Source organism: Apiospora marii (assembly GCF_038362585.1).
Source record: "Apiospora marii strain CBS 49790 chromosome Unknown utg000015l_segment0_segment0, whole genome shotgun sequence".
NCBI classification, from domain to species: domain Eukaryota; kingdom Fungi; phylum Ascomycota; class Sordariomycetes; order Amphisphaeriales; family Apiosporaceae; genus Apiospora; species Apiospora marii.
Genome location: NW_027117386.1, coordinates 176,605 through 197,252, shown reverse-complemented (window position 1 = coordinate 197,252; position 20,648 = coordinate 176,605). Strand labels below are relative to the sequence as shown.

The 20,648-nt window shown below is 54.4% G+C and overlaps 8 protein-coding genes across 8 annotated transcripts; 4 read left to right on the top strand and 4 right to left on the bottom strand.

Moving 5' to 3' along the window:
• Positions 1–54: 54 nt before the first annotated feature.
• Positions 55–609, bottom strand: PG985_016400 (uncharacterized protein; the record flags this gene model as incomplete). The annotated part of the gene is made up of 2 exons (XM_066836166.1): positions 55–215; positions 441–609. 2 exons carry the CDS (start codon positions 607–609, stop codon positions 55–57), a joined length of 330 nt encoding a protein of 109 aa, XP_066675917.1.
• A 2,555-nt stretch (positions 610–3,164) lies between these two features.
• Positions 3,165–5,549, top strand: PG985_016399 (uncharacterized protein; the record flags this gene model as incomplete). The annotated part of the gene is made up of 4 exons (XM_066836165.1): positions 3,165–3,209; positions 3,272–3,792; positions 3,899–3,946; positions 4,004–5,549. 4 exons carry the CDS (start codon positions 3,165–3,167, stop codon positions 5,547–5,549), a joined length of 2,160 nt encoding a protein of 719 aa, XP_066675916.1.
• Positions 5,550–6,226: 677 nt separating this feature from the next.
• On the top strand, positions 6,227–7,417 carry PG985_016398 (formyltetrahydrofolate deformylase; the record flags this gene model as incomplete). Its single annotated transcript, XM_066836164.1, has 1 exon — positions 6,227–7,417. One exon carries the CDS (start codon positions 6,227–6,229, stop codon positions 7,415–7,417), a length of 1,191 nt encoding a protein of 396 aa, XP_066675915.1.
• A 316-nt stretch (positions 7,418–7,733) lies between these two features.
• PG985_016397 (uncharacterized protein) lies at positions 7,734–9,352 on the bottom strand (the record flags this gene model as incomplete). Its single annotated transcript, XM_066836163.1, has 4 exons — positions 7,734–7,964; positions 8,026–9,129; positions 9,205–9,275; positions 9,331–9,352. The coding sequence occupies 4 exons, from the start codon at positions 9,350–9,352 to the stop codon at positions 7,734–7,736; spliced, it is 1,428 nt and encodes a 475-aa protein (XP_066675914.1).
• Positions 9,353–9,695: 343 nt separating this feature from the next.
• On the bottom strand, positions 9,696–11,179 carry PG985_016396 (heterokaryon incompatibility protein-domain-containing protein; the record flags this gene model as incomplete). Its single annotated transcript, XM_066836162.1, has 2 exons — positions 9,696–10,682; positions 10,754–11,179. 2 exons carry the CDS (start codon positions 11,177–11,179, stop codon positions 9,696–9,698), a joined length of 1,413 nt encoding a protein of 470 aa, XP_066675913.1.
• Positions 11,180–12,896: 1,717 nt separating this feature from the next.
• On the top strand, positions 12,897–14,372 carry PG985_016395 (HET-domain-containing protein; the record flags this gene model as incomplete). The annotated part of the gene is made up of 1 exon (XM_066836161.1): positions 12,897–14,372. One exon carries the CDS (start codon positions 12,897–12,899, stop codon positions 14,370–14,372), a length of 1,476 nt encoding a protein of 491 aa, XP_066675912.1.
• A 470-nt stretch (positions 14,373–14,842) lies between these two features.
• PG985_016394 (uncharacterized protein) lies at positions 14,843–16,483 on the bottom strand (the record flags this gene model as incomplete). Its single annotated transcript, XM_066836160.1, has 1 exon — positions 14,843–16,483. One exon carries the CDS (start codon positions 16,481–16,483, stop codon positions 14,843–14,845), a length of 1,641 nt encoding a protein of 546 aa, XP_066675911.1.
• A 1,296-nt stretch (positions 16,484–17,779) lies between these two features.
• On the top strand, positions 17,780–18,046 carry PG985_016393 (uncharacterized protein; the record flags this gene model as incomplete). Its single annotated transcript, XM_066836159.1, has 1 exon — positions 17,780–18,046. The coding sequence occupies one exon, from the start codon at positions 17,780–17,782 to the stop codon at positions 18,044–18,046; it is 267 nt and encodes an 88-aa protein (XP_066675910.1).
• Positions 18,047–20,648: the final 2,602 nt, after the last annotated feature.

Below are 20,648 nucleotides of genomic sequence, written 5' to 3'. Positions count from 1 at the left end.
TGTTTCTATTCCTTCGCTCTGCAGTGCAGTCTGTTCCCTTAGGTTGGGCACCACCTAGAACCGCTCCTTGTCCTTGCTGGGGAAATCGGTGCCCGTCGCCTTCTTGTACTGGTCGCGGATGCCGTCGGAGATGGCTTCGTCCTTGGCTTGCTCGGCGGCCGACTCGTTGCTCTGCTGGCCTTGGCCGAGGACGTGCTCTTGCACCCAGTCCACACCTATGTACATAACAATTCATCGCATCAGTCGAGGAGTCAAGTCATACGCTGCCACGAAAGCAACCGCGCAATGGAGAAGCACGGAGTGTTGTGGCCGAGATGTGGAGGAGGCGAAATGTGGGTGACGGGGACCGACCGGGGGATTGTCACCTGTCACGTTCGATGATGGACGCAGATGATGGAGAGGGAGTTGGAGATGGAGTTGCGGATCTGTTGACAACATACCTTTGTCCAATGCATCTTCGTTCTTCTCGCTCTCGGGGCCGCCGCCCGCCATGCCGTTCAGCTTGTCCATGAAGCCTCCACCCGCCGAGGACGACGACTGCTGGCTCTGCTGCTTCTGCTCCGCTCCCTTGGAGTCGCTGCCGCCGGTGAGCTTGTTGACGAAATCCATTATGGCGATGTGGCTTTGCGAAGGTGTGTTATCCACTTGGTTGGTGGCTGATTTTAGTGTAGGCGGGGTTGTCCGTGTTAAGTAAGCGGGAGATGTGCGATTGAAGGATGACGATGATGTAGGTACAACGTATTTCTTGGAGTTGATGGAGGAAATGGTCCTCTAGTGAAAGAGAGCGGTCGAGGCACTTATTATATTGACGGCCGCTGAATCATCGCCATATGTACGTATGGTAAGGCAAGCAGGCTTTGTTTCAAACGTGTCCCAAAGGCCTCCGATGGCAGTGATGTCACACCCAATCTAATTTTGGCAGCTGGGATTGGCACCCCGCGATCAGCTCTCTTCGGACAGAGCCAACCATGTCCAACGGAAGATGCCTGAAAGCAAGGAAGGACGTCGTACAGCAGGGAAACCGGTCTAAGAAGGCGTTGCGTTACATTGGTCTGAATGTTGGTTGCCCAGTCGTCAATCGTGCAGCCAGTCATGATTGCCAATGTGTCAATGTCCAATTTCTTGTGTTTCTTCGCAGATTGATAGGCATGCCATGACGGCGTTGGCGTTCAGCTGCTCTGCCCGCTAACTGATTAGGCCTGAAGTTAGCCTCGAGGCCAATGGACTATCGCTCATGGCCATCCACATACGGAATCTTGACGCTCTCCCCCTTCCCTCTTTCGCAGGGGGGCTTTCTGATACAGTATGTACATCTAGCATGCTAGGCGCCGTCGAATCGGACGAACCTGTACCACTACGCGTGGGCCCCGTAAAGTGGTTGTACAGTAGAGAGTCCTTCACAGCTCCGTACCACGAGTCACTAGGTTCGCGGCAGTGCCCATCCGGACAACGGCTGGATGCATCCGAGGGCGACAGCATGGCGTATCCTTTGCGCCATGGTGAGATGAGCACAGCAAAGTGAGTGGGTGAAGGGGTTCCCTAGGTTCTCTTATATCCGGAGCCAAAGCCAAATCTCATTTCCATCAGGCCAACATGCCGTCATCTCGAAATAGATCGTCGCAGCTGCTAGCGTACGGACGATATTTGCGTACCTAGCCTCAGCTCGGGGGCATTGGCCGCGCGGGCAGGAGTCGGTAACGCTACTGCCGTCAAGACTGGTCTAAGTGATACGTGCAAAAGATTTTGGATCAGGTACACTAGGAGTGTTTTGGAACTTTCTCACCCCACGCTTGTTGAGACACAAAGATGCACATATCATCACCGCTGGTGTCGCGCCGCGTCAGCCATCCAAGTACCAGATGTCTTCTGAGGATACGTTAGAATGGAAAATGTGCTTTGTACGAGTGTGCATCGTCTGTGCCACTCGAAGCAGTACCTCCCCGTCTTTTGCTTCTCACAAGACTAACTCGGCCTCAAGAGCGCTCTCCATAGCTAGGTGGTGCCGCGAGGTGGCCGCGTGGGTAGCCTGCGCTTCGGTCCGGACAAGAGGGCCTTGAGGTGATGCCGTTGATGGGGGTCTTCATGATAGGAGACCGTGGAGAGGCGCGTAGAGCAGGACCACCTCGGACTGCAGCAGCTTCGAACAGCCCGAGGCGCATGGCACCGGTAGTCCACGTTAGGCCACGAGGCACTGCCTGTACGGAACGAGCTTGAGGACCACCACAGCGGCAGTTTATTGGGAGAAATCCCCCACGTATGACTTCGTCCTTGGCCACCAGATTTCTCCGTATCGTTTCCATTCAATTACCTCGCGCAACCTACTGGAAGCTAGGAAAATACTGAAGTAGCACAAGACCTGTCCCTGGCCCATCAATTGTTGATATATCGGCGGGATATTGGCTTTCTTGCCGCCGTTTACCCCTATTTCGCATGTTGCGGAGGCAGCCTTGAGCGCAATTGCCCTATGTGCTGCTGCCACCCAATTTGCCTTCATTCCGTACATGATGCGGACTTCGATTAGAACCGCCCCGTGCAGTCCATTGCTTCGGTCTCAAGGTAGCGGTATCATCCAACCCCTTGACCTCCTTGATGCATGTTCCAGCAATCCTCATACCAAGGCACAAGGGGCTCGTCTGCTCGTTTTGGTGTTCTCCAGAATACCCCGCGATGCGACACCGGACCACTATCGTTATCAATGGAAGCTTGCCAACCCCACTTCAATGTTCTCAACGTCTTCGCCGACATGTTCATAAGGGAAGTCGGTCCCAACCAGTGTCTCCAAACATATCATCAAATACGGATACATGACTCTCTATATCGAGACATACCACTCTTTTCTAGAGTCTAAAGTCGACGGAATGGAATAAATACTTACTTTCCAAGGTGGCCTCTGCTGTAGGGTGGACCAAATCTGGCATTGACCGGTTTCAAATGGGCTTTCTGTTTCGCAGGACCGCCCCAGGCCCCACCATAGCTAGCTGATAGTTGAATGACTTATCTCCGTAACCTTTTGTCCCAAGTAACTGACTGTTTGCATTTGTGAGGTCGGCAAACGAACCTCACTCACTTTATATCGGCATCCCAGAAATCCTGTTTGGACTTCTTTTCCGAATCACCACTGTTTTTCTTTTCATCTCTCGCACATCTGCGCCAGATAGCCCAACATGGGCGGCCATCTCGTCACCGTCGCGACATGCTCGCTGAACCAGGTACGACTCTCCGAATGGGCACTACTACTGAAAGATCATGCTGACGCCGGGTTTTCGAACAGTGGGCGCTGGACTGGGAGGGCAACTTGGGCCGCATCGTCGAAAGCATTCATAAGGCCAAAGCCGCCGGCGCACGTCTGCGGGTAGGCCCAGAGCTGGAAATCACAGGCTACATGGCCCAGGACCATTTCAAGGAGCAAGACATCTTCCTGCACTCCCTGGAGATGCTGGCGCGGCTTCTGCAGGACGAGTCGTGCTACGGCATCCTTATTGACGTCGGCATGCCCGTGCAGCACCGCAACGTGAGCTTCAACTGCCGCGTCATTTGCCTGGACGGCAAGATCCTCCTCATCCGGCCGAAGCAGTTCTTGGCTTCCGACGGGAACTACAGAGAGCAAAGATGGTTCTTGCCATGGTCCAAGCCTCGCCAAACCGAGGAGTACCACCTGCCACGCATGCTGCAGAAGCTCCAGGGCGCCACCCACGTTCCGTTCGGCGATGCCCTCATCAGCACCCCCGACACCTGTTTCGGAGCAGAAACGTGTGAGGAGCTCTTTACCCCCAACGCCCCGCATATCGCCATGTAAGCCATTCCCATGGTGCTCCTCATCATACCCGTGTCTTGGAGTGGCCTCTATTACCTCCTATGGCATTCTACTCATATCAAGAGTGATACTAACGACGAGTAGGAGTCAAGATGGCTGTGAGATAATCACAAACAGTAGCGGCAGCCATTGGTAAGTGCAACCAACCCCGCGGCCAATCTGTCAAAGCTTCTAACTCTTGTCGCACAGGGAAATTCAGAAGCTGGAGACGAGGCTTCAGTTGATCCAAGAGGCTACTCGGAAGTGCGGCGGTGTTTATTTGTATGCCAACCAGCAAGGCTGCGATTCGGATCGGCTCTATTTCGATGGTTCCGCTCTCATCATCGTCAACGGATCAATTGTGGCGATGGGCTCGCAGTTCTCCGCCAACGACGTCGAGGTCGTCACGGCCACCGTCGACCTGGAAGAAGTCCGGGCGTACCGCTCTGGTATATCGCGAGGGATGCAGGCCGTCACGTCCACAGCCAAGTACCAACGCATCCAGACCGCCTTCGAGTTGAGCCCCGAAGAAGAGGAGTTCGATACCACCAAACGCCGCTCCGCCCCCATCAAGCCACGATTACACAGCGTCGAAGAGGAGATTGCCCTCGCCGGAGGATGCTACCTGTGGGATTATTTGCGACGTTCAAACCAAGCCGGATACCTGGTGCCTCTGAGCGGGGGCATAGATAGTTGCGCGACTGCAACCATCGTCTTCTCCATGTGCCGCATCGTGATGGACGCAGTAAAGGAAGGAAACCCTCAGGTGATTGAGGATGTCAAGCGCATCGCCAAGTACAAAGGGGAAGGCGTCCTCCCCGAGACCCCCCAGGAGCTCTGCAACCAGATCTTCTCGACCATCTACATGGGCATGAAGACCATGTCGTCGTCGGAGACGAGGAAGCGCGCCAAGGACCTGGCCGAAGCCATTGGCAGCTATCATATTGACTTGGACATTGATGACATCTACAGGGCCCAAAAGGCGCTCATCGTCAACACCACTGGTTTTGACCCGCAGTTCAAGGTCCACGGCGGCTCGTACCAGGAAAACATCACGCTTCAATGCCTGCAGGCCCGGATCCGCATGGTCACGGCCTATCAGTTCGGCCAGATCCTGTCTACTACGCGTAACCGACCGGGAGGGGGGAGTTTGTTAGTATTAGGATCCGCAAACGTCGGAGAGAGCCTCAGAGGGTACCTCACGAAATACGACTGTTCTAGTGCCGACATCAACCCGATCGGCTCCATTGACAAGTCGGACCTCAAGCGGTTCATCAAATGGGCCGTCGATGACTTCGGCATCCCGTGCCTACAAGAATTTTTGGACGCGACGCCGACGGCCGAGCTGGAGCCCATCACGTCGGAATACGTGCAGTCAGATGAGATTGACATGTCGTTCTCATACCGGGAGCTGACGACGCTGGGCAGGCTGCGGAAGGAGGCAAAGTTGGGCCCCTTCGGGATGTTTCAGCGGCTAGTGCACGACTGGAGCGCCGACTACACGCCCGCCGAAGTCGCTGATAAGGTGAAGAAATTCCACCACTTTTACGCCATCAACCGCCATAAGATGACGACCCTAACCCCCTCGCTCCATGCCAATAACTACTCGCCTGACGACAACAGGTTTGACATGCGCCCATTCCTGTACCCCCCCTTCTGGAAGTCGTGGTCGTTCAAGCGGATCGACGCCGAGCTGGAGAAGATCGAGGCGAAGATGGCCAAGAAGGACGGCGGCGTGGTGGCGGATGTCGATTGAGTATGTACTTACAGATTGTGACATATGTAGCAATAGAGTCCCAATAACGGTCCAGGACAACCCGTGATTATTGAAGACTTTGGCCATGAATTGCTATTGAGCGCGCCTTTATCTAATGTGAAATAGTCTTATATCCGACATGAAGTATACCCACTAAGCCATCTTTATCTGCAGTCCACCCCTCTAGCTGGGTGCAAGGATGCCCTGAGATGCCGCGGCGGGATGTACCCAATCCCCGGAATGCCCAAGTCCGTTTCAAACAAAAGTGAGCCCCGGTTTCATGATATTAGATGGGAGTGGTTTTACTTGAGGGATAGTCAGTTCGGTCACGCCGCCGTCGAGGTTACATAACCTCTATTCTCTTGTAGTCATAGTCGCCCGAAAGCGGAGGTTTTCAACCCACTTACGGCTGGTGTACCTGGTGGGGTACGAGTTCTAGACGCTCTGTCTCTTCACACATAATCCAAAATTTCCATCGCCCGCCGGTGTTACGGGTGGTTTCTGCGTGACTGGATTCGAGTGATTATAGACAGACAGGAGTAGTATATCGATATCAATCTAAGATCTACTTGACTGGTTAGCGGTTCAATTCGATTGGACGGCGGGTAAATACTCACTAACGTTTCGGTTGTGAGCAAAAAAACTGTAAACCACAAAATAAGTCAAAATTGCTGCCCATGGTCGCCGCACGTTGGAGTTGCGCGCTGAAGCCCGTCCAGCAGCAGCTTATTTCAAGGTCGTTGACTCATCCTTTCACCACCACCACAACATCACCAATTAGCAGCCGCCTCGCCCGTCTTACTCATCAGCTGCCCCTGAGAGCTACTACTGCTGCTGCTGGTATTGGAAGAGGAGCTAGGTCTTATTCCTCTCAACAACAACAACAGTACCTCCGGGAGAAGGAACAGCAGGCCAACATCCGCCAGCAAAAGGAACAGCTCAACCTGTCCGCCGCCAACCAGCTCCGCGCCAACATGTCGTCCGCCGCCGTCGCCGCCGCCGCCGCGAACCCGCCCAGCGACGACCACATCCTGACGCTGTCGTGCCCGGACAAGCCGGGCATCGTGCACGCCGTGACGGGCCTGCTGGCGGCCCAGAACCTCAACATTTTGGATTTGCAGCAGTTCTCGGACCGCACCTCCGAGTCCTTCTTCATGCGCGTGCACTTTGGGCACGCCGCCAGCACGTCTCCCCTCTTGGACGAGCCCCTCAAGAAGCTGGCCGAGGACTTCCAGATCCGCACCCTCGACGTGCGCCCGCGGTCGGCCAAGCCGCGCGTGCTCATCATGGTGTCCAAGATCGGGCACTGCCTCAACGACCTGCTCTTCCGGTGCCAGCGCACGGGGCAGCTCAACGTCGAGGTGCCCCTCATCGTCTCCAACCACCCGGACTTTGCACCCCTGGCCGCGAGCTACGGCATCGCCTTCCACCACCTGCCCGTGACCAAGGACACGAAGCTGGAGCAGGAGAAGCAGATCCTCGACCTCATCGCCCAGCACAACATCGACCTCGTCGTCCTGGCGCGCTACATGCAGGTCCTCACGCCCGGCCTCTGCAGCGCCATGAGCGGCCGCATCATCAACATCCACCACTCCTTCCTGCCCTCCTTCAAGGGCGCCAAGCCGTACCACCAGGCCTACGAGCGCGGCGTCAAGATCATCGGCGCCACCGCCCACTTCGTCACGGCCGACCTCGACGAGGGCCCCATCATCGAGCAGCGCGTCGCCCGCGTCGACCACGCCCTGAGCCCCAAGGAGCTCGTCGACGAGGGCAGCAACGTCGAGAGCCAGGTCCTCGCCGCCGCCGTCAAGTGGTGGAGCGAGAAGCGCGTCTTCCTGAACGGCACCAAGACCGTCGTCTTCAACTAGGAGACTCACTCATTGATGTCTATTGGCACGTGATTGTTGACGTGGTACTGGGCGGGTCCATTTTAACCAATTCGAAGGGGGATGTATATACGGAGCAGGTTATTCGAAAATGGGGTTGCAAAAGTTGGAGGCTATCAAAATAAAAGTTGGTTTTGGATATCGTTCAATAGACATGAGCAATGCATGATGCCTACGGCTTGATCTTATTTTTCGTATTCAATCCTTCTGGTCTATGGTCTTTTTTCTTGTCTATGATACCGACATTTGCGCAAGCAAATTCGTCTAAAACGTATCCCTTACTACTGCCAGCTACTTCTTATTTGCCGCCGGAGTAGGACACGACTGCCCACTTGCCACTCCACGCCCATTTCCGGATACCGCTGTCGCCGCCGCCGCCCTCAGTCGCGCGGATCCTCTCATCCTCACCCGGCTTCAGGCCGACAACGACATCAGCTTTGCACGTCCGTAGCGCCAGGACGTTGATGCCGGAGCCTGGTCCCATCGGGCCGATGGCCTCGGTGAAAGGTGTCGTAGGGTCCCAAGCAGCCTGTAAGAATACCAAGTCAGCAAATTATCTCGTGTCAATGTTTCAGCATTGCATTGCTCACATCAGCAGTCAGCTTGCGGTAGTTCAGGTCGCCCTTGAAGATGACAAGCTCGCTAGTCTTCAGATCCTCCACCAGCTCCTTCTCGGCGGTCAGCCTCCAGAAGCTGCCGCCGTGCGTCCAGAACCGGTTGGGCCGGATGACGAACTGGCCCTCGGCATAGAGCTGGCCCCACTCCTGGAACAGGAAGGCGAGATCCTCGGCCTCCTTGTCGGCCAGGGGCTCGGGCGTCTTGTCCTGGAGCTGCTCGTCTTCGGATTGCGTCTCGTAGAACTTCTTGGGCTGCGCCAGCGCGCTCAGCAGGTCGGAGAAGTCCTGCGGCACGACGTCGGACACGAACCAGGGGATCGACTTGGGGTGCAGGACGACGTGGGTCGCGAGGCCCGACGAGAGCAGGAAGCCGGCCAGGATCAGGTCGACGTACAGCTCGAAGCCGGCGTTGTCGAGGACGATGTCGACGCGGCGCTCCGCCTTGCCCTCGTCGCGCGCCTGCTTCAGAACCGCGTAGGCGGCCTCGAGGTCGTTGACCAGGATGTTCTTCTCGCTGGCCTTGCGGGCCTCGGAGCCCTGCAGCTTCTGGATGTCCTCGTAGGTCAGGCTCGTGAGCAGCGACAGGTCGGTGGCGTTGCCCCAGAGGCAGATCTCGCACATCTCGTGGAAGAGGATCTTCTCGGCCTCGACGTGCTCGGGGGTGCCCTTCTGGCTCTTGTCCTTGCGGATCTGGCCGATCAGCTCGCGGTAGCGGGCGGCGAGCTCGAGGACGGCGGGGCGCGAGGAGCGGAAGGTGGCCATCTTCTGGCGCGAGAAGATGTCATACTGCTTCCACTGGGTCGAGAGGCTGAAGGAGGTGCTGATGCGGCGGTACAGGTAGCACTCGCTGAAGAGCCAGGGGGCCTGGAACCAGGTCGGGGTGCCCAGCTTCTCGAGCTCCGCGTTGTAGCCGGCGATGTCGCCTTCACCGTCGTCGCGCAGGGGCGTCATCTGTCGGTCGTGCTGGAGCTCGTACTTGAGGCTGGCCAGCTCGGCCACGATGGCCTTGCCCTCCTTCAGCTTCTCGGGGTCGTCGCATTGGGTGATGGAGCGGTAGGTGTCGTCGATGGCGCCGGTCTAGACGGCTGGTGGTTAGATATAACAGGCACAGCCGGAGGAATGTAACCCAGGAGAGAGGTGTTGGTTGCTTACGATGATGACGGGCCACCGATCGCGGGCGGATACGTAGGCAAACGACTTCGCGTCATTGTTCATGTACTGGGCTGGACAAGCGGGCTGGTCAACTTGGAACTGGGGGTCGGAGGATGGTCGCCTTACGGGTCTTGGTTTCCAGCTCCATCTTGGCGGTTATTATACTGAAAGGCAAATGAGTGCGATAAAGTGCAAGACTTCAAATCGGCAAGTAGAGAGGGAAATAATTTGGCAATGCTCTCGAAAACAAGCCCGCTGGCGCTGTCCACTGGATGGCGGGGCACATCGGTGCTTTGGCGGGGTAGCTCCCGCCTGTTATGTCATATGACCACTGTATGGATTTCCACACAGCATCTGCTGGCTTCAACGGCAGGCCCAAGTCCATGCTGCATCAAGTATAGCACTGACTGATCAAAATCCAAAAAAAAAAAAGCAGCGCTCATCGACCTATTGGTCTAGTTGTCTTGCCTGGTTATTAGCTGCCATCTCCTTCAATATGGAGAATGTTGCCCAGGCAGAAATGATAGCCCGTCGAGGAACGCATGAGTGCGCTCATCCAGAGTCTTACCAACAAGCAAGCCGTCCAAGAATGCATAAGTGCCCCCGTCCAGTGTTCCGTCCAGCAGTTGATCCTGGAGATCCGTCATCACCCTGAACGCGAGAACCGTGATTGAATTTACGTGGCATTCTCTGATGTCGATACTTGCGTCAAACACGCCCGTGGCAACCAGGCCTTCTATCAATGTGAATTCGAACAGGCCGACGGCCCAGTCGAAAACATAGGCCCAAAAGGGACCCGGCATCTCTAGTATGTCGATTAGACCGGCGAGGTTCCAGGCAGGCAGCTGTACGGTCACGGCGTACTCGGCGGAAATGCGTTCCCCGTGGTTTCGGGGATCACGAACTACTTTACCATACAGGAAGAACGACATGGTGTTCCGGAGCAGCGCCCTCATCGTGATCGAATAGTCCACCGGAAAGTGCCGGAAATTCCAAGCGTCCGAGGAGATGCCTAGCAGCGCATAGACGCGGTCCAACGGGATGGACGCCTTGCTGTCTTGGAACTTCTGCAGTAGCGTGGCCAGCTTACGGCCTTCGCTATACCAGGACTCTCGGCGCATCGGTCCCGGCATGAGCTCAATAACTGCTTTGGCGTGCTCGTCGGTGTGCGAGCCCGTAGACGAGGGCCGGTTGAGCAGCGTGGGCATGATGGCAAATGTCCTCGAGGAAACTGATTGCGTGCCGCAGACGACTGTCGCAACCCGAGCATAGGCGACCTCTTGCAGGACCCAGACTCGCTGGAACCATGGTCGGAGAAGGAGGTCCCACAGACCAGCCAAGAGACGGTGGTCGGAGTATCGGGGCAGGGTCGCGAGGGCGATTCTCAAGTCGGTCCATTCTTTGGTCCAAATCTCGAGAGGATGCTTCTTGTAATCACTGTGCTCCAAGACCTTCTTATCGAGCATAGCCATGACCTCCTGAACACATGCCCAAGATTATATTAGTAGACAAGGAGACACCAGGCAGGTTGTAAATGTGACTGACATACCAGTAACGATTCCGTATCGTCTGTACTCGGTCCCAACCAGACGAGGACTTGCTCGGCCTTTTCGTAGACGAGCCGCACCTGGCCTACCTGATGCCCCTTTTCTTGATTGTCGGCCTGGTTGATGCACAGGGCGTCAACCCAGAGCATCCTATCGCGGTCCTGTAAACGCAGGCATCTCAGGGCGTCGCGCAGGTTCTCCGTCACCGATGCCTCCTGTCCGTTCAATAAGATCTCAGCGGCGTTTCCTTCCAGGGGGTCGCCTCCCCAGGTGTACGACAGGGCCTCGTATGGCACGCCGTCCAGTTCGCTCAAGAAGGTCTCGACCAGCTCGCACCTGATGTCTTGGTAGAATGCGCCCTTGTAGAGCCGCACAAGACGGATGGCATCTCTCGAGAGGTCAATGGGTGAATAGGAGAAGGTGGGCATTTTATATGATCTCGAACCAGATGAAAATCAATGAGCACTAAGAGGGCATTTGCTGAGGAGTAATCTTTAGAGATGGCTCGAATGGAAACCCGGCGGAGGGGGGATTGGGCAAGTGAGGGCGCCTATTGGCTAACTTAGAAAATCCGCCAATTGGGCGATAGGTAGCCATGCCAGGCTGACTATGACTTCAAATCACTTGCAGCAGCAAAACCAAGAAAATACGGAACGGCGGTTTTACGTACTTTGGCTCGTCCATATGTATATGCACTCTTGAGAACGACAGCTCCCAGCGATTAAGCAGATGCTTCACTGGGTGTAATGTCTGTTTTGGGAACCAGATCGCATGTCTTCAGCATCAGGTTCCGATCATGCTTAAGGGCAATGCAGCAGAAGAGCTTCCGCGAAACTATTACCTCGTACCTGCGATAGTAATGCCTACCAACAAGTGCTTCAATGAAGACCATATGGAAACCTTCTCAGGAATTGGCACTGCCAGTATGCTGCTGTGGTTCGTCTTGCCTAGAAACCATAGTTACATGAGCGTGTACTGTCGAGTTTGTTGTATCACAGCAGCATTTCAATTGGGAAAAGGGGACGGTGACACTTGAGTAGCTCATCGAATCGTAGACGACGACCTTTAACTACTCGGAATATAAGCCAAGACTCTCCTCACACATGGCATGTTGTATCACCAGATGTCATCATGAAAGCACGAAGATAAGCAGTAACAATTCAGTAGTAAGTTTCTCTTCTTTTTCTGCAGAGGCTTCTTCAAATTGGCAAGTACTTAGACAGAGGGAAATAATTTAGCAATGGTCTCGAAAATAAGTCCGCTGGCGCTATCCACTGGATGGCGGGGCACATCGGTGCTATCCGATCCAGTCCAACTTCCAGCTTGCAGGTAGGCATCTAGGTTAAATGCCACCTGATTAGGTACTAGCCAATAGATTCATCCATCTCAGCAACCACCACAAGACACGGGAGGATGCGAGCGACACGTATCTGCAAGGCGCCTATCACAGTCATCAATGGCGGTGGCTGTGAATGTGACTGAAATCTGCCCTGCCGCGTCAGAACCCGCCACCTACACAATTGCTAAAACAATGAGACTACGACCAGTTCTTACCCATTAATCTCCAGAATGATGTTCCTGATTCACATGAATATACATCAACTACTGCCTGTCGTCTCGTATGCTCTTCATCTGCAAATATGCCCACGTACACATATTCACCACTTGATTTGTCTAAACACTCCATTCGCCTGCTTCACCTCTACCCAAGCTCAACCTCTTGCTCCCCAATACGGTGCGGTCTCACACAGCAATTTCTTGGCCAAACAAACGGCGTGGATTATGAAGCAATATCATACACCTGGGGAGTTGGTACTTATTCCACCGCAAGTGCAACCGAGATCACCATAGATGATCAAACTGTATCCGTGACTGGTAACTTATTTGAAGTTCTGAGGTGCCTGCGATATCGTGACCGAAATAGAGTTCTCTGGGTTGATGCGCTCTGTATTGATCAAGCGAGCCATGAAGAAAAGGGGCATCAAGTTGGCCAGATGAGACAGATATATAAACAAGCCTTTACTGTTCTCATATGGTTAGGATGGGACTACGCCGGTACCGAAAGATTGATGGTAGGCTCACTTATGCTTTAACACCCCTACAGACGCATGATTGTCACTGACTAACCCGTTTATTCAACAGGAGATGATAGCTGAACTTGACCAGAAGGCTTTACAGCACCGAAGCTTCAAGGTTAATCCTTTACGGAGCTTTCGGGAAGTATGGCCCAGCCTTGTGGTGAGGTATGGTGGCCAGGAATCAGATCTTTATCACGTTGTCAAATCTGCGCTTCTAGAACTTCTTAACCGGCCTTGGTTTAAAAGGGTCTGGATCTTACAAGAGGTTGCTAATGCTAGGATTGCGACTGTGATCTGCGGATCGCACTCAGTACCAGCCAGGGCCTTTGCCATCACGCCTGATCTGTTCGGCATCGAAGTACCAACTCACATACAAGCAGTTCTCGACCTCATACCGGGACCCGTACGCAAAGAGACTTGGTATATGGGAGATCGTACGCTTGCAACGCTGTTGGGTAAATTTGGATACAGCTTGGCGTCATTTGAACATGACCGTGTATATGCCCTCCTTGGCATATGCTCGGACGCGCCTGGCACATTCCCAGCGAGATACGACTGGTCTATGGATTGGCTAGTACACAACACATTATCGTTTGTTTTATTCGGAGAGATGCTGCCCGAAACGGGAGCAAGTCAAGTCTGGATGAGGCAATTGCCTCCTTTCTCCATGGACGAATTGGTGAAGATAACACAATTACGGCGCCATTTCAAAGTTTGTTTCCTCGTATGGGCCATTCTAGCATCCCGATATGCGTTGGTGGCGAGGTTGCTCGAGAAAGAGGCATTCGATAGCAACCAAACGGAGCAGACGACCGCGGCGTTTGCATTACTTGCCCGCAACATTGATACAGATAAGAATCAAGAGGATGGCCTTCGCCGGATTCTGGCACAGCTTGATCACATATCTGGGCGACGAAATGGGGAAGGATCTGTACCATTGGCTGACGTAGCCCGCGCATTGATCACCCACAGATTCCATAAGGCAATTCCCGGGTTGTTGGCAGTGCCAGCTTGTGAGCCTTTCACTACGCAATTAAAGAATTGGCTATTCCTAAATTTGCCGCATGCGCAACTTCAGTATAACAGCCAGTTCGGAGAAGATTATACAGCTCTTTTCGATGCTGTTCGTCCCCGAAGAAAGCGGTTACTTCGCTTCCGGCGCCGGGTCTTAGGCGGCGATGAGCTCAAGCGGCGATGGACAAGACTTCTTTCGCGCATTTGCCGTCAGGAGCAAGATAATGCTCCTCAGGAAATGACAGAAGTAGTGCAAGTTGAGCCAAGAGCTCGACACCAGCCATGGAGATGGAGATGGAATTGTGTTTATGACAGAAAGGTTGACCCATCCTGGAGCACGTGGGCGATCACAGAATTGATATCAATGATAGAGCCGAGACAGGAGAACCGCTTAGAACCAGAGCTGAACAAGTTGCAGCTTGCGGCAGCGCAGCTTGCGTCAACAACATATGTCAGGAGCCTGATGTCCGAAAGCCCCCAAAGGGAGGATGAGTTTCCAGACGACATCTTCATAGAAAACACGTATTAATAAACCAAACGAGGTGAGCTTTCATACGAGCACTCTTCTTTGCCTGGTTGGTATACGATAATAAGCGGTAATAATTCACGTTATAAGTTTCTCTTCTTTTTCTGCAGATCCATCCCCCTCACTCACGCTGCGTCTAAAGCTAGGTAGAAGATGAATGACTGTTGTCGACTTTGCTCGGCTGCAAGAAAAGATAAAAAATGATACAAAATTCCATTTCGCTGCGCCATCGAGGGTATTATCGGACCCGAAGACACCAAATTACAATACGTGTCAAAACAAAAAGGTTGATGGTATATATCGTATGTTCAGTAACATAGGAGGCTCTCTATGTGCAAAAAGAAGATTTCCGTTTTCGTATCCTCCACTTCTATTACTAGAACCACTCGCTCTCCTACTCTCCCTCACTCTCCCTCTCACACCTCACACCAGGACGGACATATTAACTAAATCAGCAGTGCAGTCTCGATCCCTTACAGGGCGAAGACGGCGGCACCGACACCCATGGCGGCGACCATGTAGGCACCGATGGCGAGGCCACCGAAGCTGAAGCCGGAGGCGCGGAGGCCGGCGGCGGCGGAGGCGTCGTCGCTCTTCTGGGAGGAAGTACCGTCGGCGGCAATGGTGCCGACCTCGGAAGCAGAGGTGGCAGTGGCAGCGGCGGCGGCAGCCTTGTTGCCGGCGTCGACGAGCTTGGAGCACTTGCCCTCGGTGGAGGGGCTGCTGTTGATCTGAGCCTTGCCCTTGAAGTCGCAGGCGTCCTTGGCGCCCTTCTGGTTCTTGTAGTAGGTGTTCAGGACGTGGCCGAGCTGCTCCTTGGCGTTGCAGCCGAGGTAGGGGCCGTAGACACCCTTGGCGGTGTCCTGCTTGATGCCGGCGCAGGCCTTGGAGTCCTTGGAGCAGATGTAGTCGAAGATCTCGCCAAAGTTCTTGGGCTCAAGGTCGTCGGCGGGCTTGCACTCAAGGGACTTGAACATGCAGTCGCAGAGGTCGGTGTTGGGGGTGGGGGGCATGGCGTCGGCGCTGACCTTCCAGTCCTTGCCGGTGTTGGGGCAGGTGGCGGCCTTGTTGCTGGGCTGGTACTTGTCGACGGTGGTACCGGAAGGCTTGACGCCGGCGAGCGACTTCTTCAGGTTCTCGGCGTTCTTGAGCATCTTGGCGTCGTCGCCCTTGACCTTGACCAGACCGTAGTCGTTGTCCTCCTCGAAGTACATGTAGACGATACCACCAGAGATGACGTCGGTCATCTTGTCAGAGTACAGGGCCTTGGTCTCGTCGAACTTGCGGCCATCAGCACCACCAGGGGAGTTGCAGCCGTACTCGGCGAAGAAGACGGGGACGGAGTAGTTGGAGAAGAACTCGACCTGCTTGTCGTAGCCGGACTTGGTGAAGCTGGACTCGCCGCACCAAGAGTAGATGTTGTAACCCCAGAAGTCGATGGCCTGCTCCTCCTCACCGCAGTTGAAGTACTGGGCCATGTTGATGCGGATCTCGGAGTCATCGTTGGCGGCGTAACCGACACCCATCCAGCGGTTCTGGGTGTCCTTGATGTACTTCTTGGTGTCACGGACGGCGGCCTTGACGAAGGCGGAGGCGGCCGTGTTGGTGGCGTTGTTGGTCACCTCGTTACCGGCGAAGAAGCCGATGGTGTTGGTGTACTTGCCCATCTCGTCGATGACGCCCTTGTAGCGGTCGAAGAGCTCGACGTTCCAGGCCGGGCTGTCACGGTTGATGGACAGGGCGGGCTCGCCCAGATCGGCAATGACGTAGATGCCGGCCTTCTCGAGCATGTCCATGCACTCCTTGTGGTCGGCCTTGGGGTTGATGGCGTAGGTGCGGATCACGTTGGTGTGCAGGTCCTTGAGGATGGGCACGTCACGCTTGCAGTTGTCGGCGTTGGACAGGGGGTCGATGTACTTGGTCTTGCTGTCCGAGGAGCTGTCCTTGCCGGCGGCGGCGAACTCCTGCTGGTAGGCAATACCCTGCATGAAGAACTGCTCGCCCGACGTCTTGTAGAAGAGCTTGGAGCCCTTCTGGACAATGGGGTCCAGGGCGGCGTTGGCCTGGGAGGCCAAGAGCAGCGACGAGGTCACCGCGGTCTTGAGGAAACCCATGGTGATGTTTTGTTTTGGTGATGGGATGTAGGTAAAAGTTGTTGTTGTTTTACCTAGAAAGTCACACGAAAAATCCGGGACGAGCTGAGAAATAAGGCTTTCAAGTTTCCCCTGATGACCAACTTTCTGTAACGAGCCAAGATATTGACAATATCCGCTTTGGAATCCTTGCGTGGGTCGCGTCGAGATCAGATGTTTCGGGAGCTGGAATGACGTTGCAGGAAGAGAATAATGCTGGAAATGTAAAAAGTAATGAGTGTGTGGTTTGTGTGTTTGCTGGACTTGTCCGAAATGAGTGTAACGAAGCCTCCAAATAATATGGTTCCTTCTCTTCTATCGCCGACTGAATTACAAGCGGAATAAAAAGGGAAAGAAAAAAGTCTTGGGAGAGAGAGGTTATGAAAAAGCGGTTGGAGCGAACGAGCGCGGGAGGACGGGCCTTGAAAAAGGGTAGAGCAGAGGCCGCACCCCGAGGGTGGAATAGTGGATATGCAGGTACAGACACACGCGCGCGCGCACGACGGGATGGGATGGATGGATGGCTAGGGAGCCACAGGAGCGCAGGCAAAGAAAGGGGAAGCTAAGGACCGGGGGGCGATCGCAGGAACTGGTTGGGCTTGATTGGCCCGGGTGGTCCTGTTTCCCCTACTTTACTAACGTATTCCCGGCCAGGGCAGGCGAGCATAGTTCTTGCATAGGGGGTTCGAAAGATGGGGACTGGATGGAGGTCACCGTAATCATTTGTGGACTAGCCAGCCCGTCGACACCATGCAACCTGATTTGATGATATTGGCCCAAGTGGCTGCATTGCACTCTTGTTCTGCACTCTTGACCGTTTTGGTTTGCCAATAGTAGTATCGCAGAGCCCGTCTTTTCGTATATCCATATCCGTTGGCCAAATCAAAGGCCATGGTAGCATTGCAGCTATTGATGCTCCAAGCGGTTGAGCTGACAGCTACTGGCATGCCACCAGTGCCAACTGAATTGACTTTCCATGAGCCGTGTACTGCGATAGCGGCCAAGGCTGATGCAATCAGCAAAATAGTAAGCCTCGTATTGTTGAAACAATGGAGAGGCATACGTAAGGTCTTTGCCCATCCTTTCTCGAATCGAAGACACAGATCTCGGTGCTAAGATTGTTATTCTGATCTACAAAGAAGCTGATGATGCCAGCAGCCAGCATCGTGTCAGAAGCAGCCAGCCAACTCACTCGTCACTCGCCAGCCAGCCAGCGTTGGAGGGGGCAGTGCAGCGCAAGAATAAAGGACTGATGCAAGAAACAGTGGTACCCCCGAGATGAATGTGTTGGACCTCATCTCGTTCCTGAGAGTGCGACCCACCCTCAGCGCGCCATTACGCCAGGGGGGTCTGGCCCTGCTTGCTTGGCAGCCTTGGCACCCCCGATCCAGACCAATCTGCCCTCCCAGCGGCAATGTCAAGGAGAGGCACAAGAGGACAAGCTCGTCCAAGCCCGTACAAGCAACAGCCAAGGGTGCTTTTGCTGAGAGAAGCATTGCTTGGTCCTGGGAGATCTTCAACGGTTTGCACGGCGGTTGGGCATGACGCCATTCATGCCTGTCAAGGTATCCTGATGGACTATATAAAGATACGACATACAATGTCATGATGCGTATTTCTTCCAGGACAGCACATCACAGTCAGAATGAGGCTTACTGTGTGTGTGTGTCGCGTCGGCGTTGCGATTATTGTGGTGGTGTGTGTCGCATTTACAAGTACAGCGAGCCACAGCAAATTGGATTGATTGATCGGGGTAGCGCCCACCACGTACTGCACCACGGTCATATTACTGTACGGTCGCAACCACCGCCGCCCAGGACACCGACCACGACACGACGCACTTCGTTCGATTTGATTGAGATTGATTTGAATGAAACCAAACTTGGCTGCTGCGACTCCATCCACAATCTATTCACCATCCCGGAAATCTCGCGAGCTAGCGTGTATCCCTATGCCTCAAGCCTTACGCATTGTGTTGTTTTTTGAATTGCAGATTGGATGGAGGACTGGATTATAGATTGGCCAACCCTAATATCAGCTTGCGCGTTCTTTTCCATCGTCGCTCCAGAGATCTTGCCCATTCCTCGTGAGCCATACCCACACAATCAAAAAGGAAAAAGGAAATGGCGTCATCACAAGGGAGTGGAAGGACCGAAGCTGAGAGATCAGAGATCAGCAGGAGAAGGGATTTCGATGTTCTGCCCAGTTGCCCAACCGGTCGAGACAGGGAGCCGATCTTGTTCGACTTGGGTCGCTAGGAGCTCACGTCTTTTTTTGGCCCGCCCGCCCTCGTCTCAAAAGTCGGACGATCATTCACGTGCCGGCGGCACCTTGGCAGCTTGACACCTGCCAAGCAATTAAGCATCTTCAGAGCACTGCCTTTCCGCGCCTCCGTCCCTTCAGAAGTTCAGATGCGGCGGCCCCCTTCGTCTCATCTGCCAATCCGGCCACAACCGGCTGGGTAGCAAGCCGACAGGGACTCCCGTACCCAAGGTCAATCACCAATCACTTGTCACCAGTGCAGAAGACCAGTTTCTGCGCCCTCCTTCCATCGTCTGCACAATTTACTGGACCCTGCATTTCTCCATCATGACAAAACCCCGTGATCGAACCTGATCAGCATCATTCAGCGACCCCTGACTTTGTAGTAGCATGACCCCAGGCCCAATAATACGGCGTCCCAAAGTTCGGCAATCTCGCGCAACAGTGTTGAAAACACACCACCGGCCATGGTGAAAGGCGAGAGGTGATTAGACTTGGTGGATTGTGGGGAGCAGCCAACGTTCGTCGTTGCTGTCTGTCAATGTTTGGCTGTTTTGTTCGGTCGCAAAAGGAAGGCGCAAGGCGCAAGTAGGGCAGGTAGGTGCAGCTTGAATTCAGTGGAAGTCGCGGGTGGGCTCAAAGTGATTCGCGGTTGCAATTCGATATGTCTTCAATGCCAAGAAAGTGGAAGCTTCGAAAACGTCTTTTACATGTTTGTCCATTAAATGCTGTCGCTGGCCTTTCTTATACAAAACACAGCCATCCTGTCCATTGCCATCAATTGTCCTCCGACTTGAAATGCCGGTCACCCTCAGCCTTACCATGATTGCGCACGGCGTCATAGTCGCGCAATACGCAGCATGATCTGCTGTGAGTCAGGTCGCGAACCACACAATCCTGCATCCATGGCTTGGTGGGGAGCGACGATGACCTCTTGGAAGTTCTTGGAGGAGGGGCTTTCCGCTCTCTCATTGGCCCCCTCACGTTCGCTAAGCAGGCCAACCAAGCATCTGGCATCCTTCGCCTCAGTCACGTCCCAGGCTGCCAGGGCTTACCTACGAACTGCTGCAGCCTTCTGCGCCAGGATGAGATCACAAATGCTGCCTACTTATGTAGCTGCCGCCCGTTGCGCCCGGTTACGCCGTATGCGTTTCTGCGACTGACTCGACATTCATAAGAAGGCGATGCCATCCATCACGCTTCTCCACAGCCCGCCGCCGCCCGTCAATCATTTGACATATCCGCTGTTAGTCTTGTCCATTTACGAGATGGACCCCGCATGACTCTTCCCGGTCCACCTGGTCCTCATTCTGCTCGTATTGCCCTTTGGCCTGTCCAGAAGTCTGTCCTCGCCACCGACTCGAGCCGATGCTTGGGAGCAGATCAACTTGGCCTCATCGGCTCGGGCCCGGCGATCTGAACCAGGTTCTCCCGAGGCAGTTGGCAGGTTGGGAGTCAAGGAGTCCAAGACGATGCAACCAAGTAAGGGATTTCAACCCAGGCAACCTGCATCAAAACTATTAGCAAGCTTCTTCAGCGGTTCAGCGAGTAAGCATCGTTGTTGGACGGGACCTGCTCCGACGCACCCTCTTGGGGATTCCTCGGTGAGCATTAGGTGGGCTTACTATTGCAGACATCACATTGCATCAAGCGACTGCGATGGTGCACGTCTTGCCAACATCGCTCTGACAGATCGACTCGCCCAATCTGGCATCGGAACCTTGCTCGATCATCTCTGTCGTTGACGATTGGGAAAACTTGCGCATGCATGGAAACAGGCCGTCTTTGAGTCCAAGGCTGCCGGCTACTGGCTACTGGCTGGTGAAGAGTGACAAGCGTGCATGCTACGATCGATATCACTCAATAGCAGGCCATCTATTGCAGG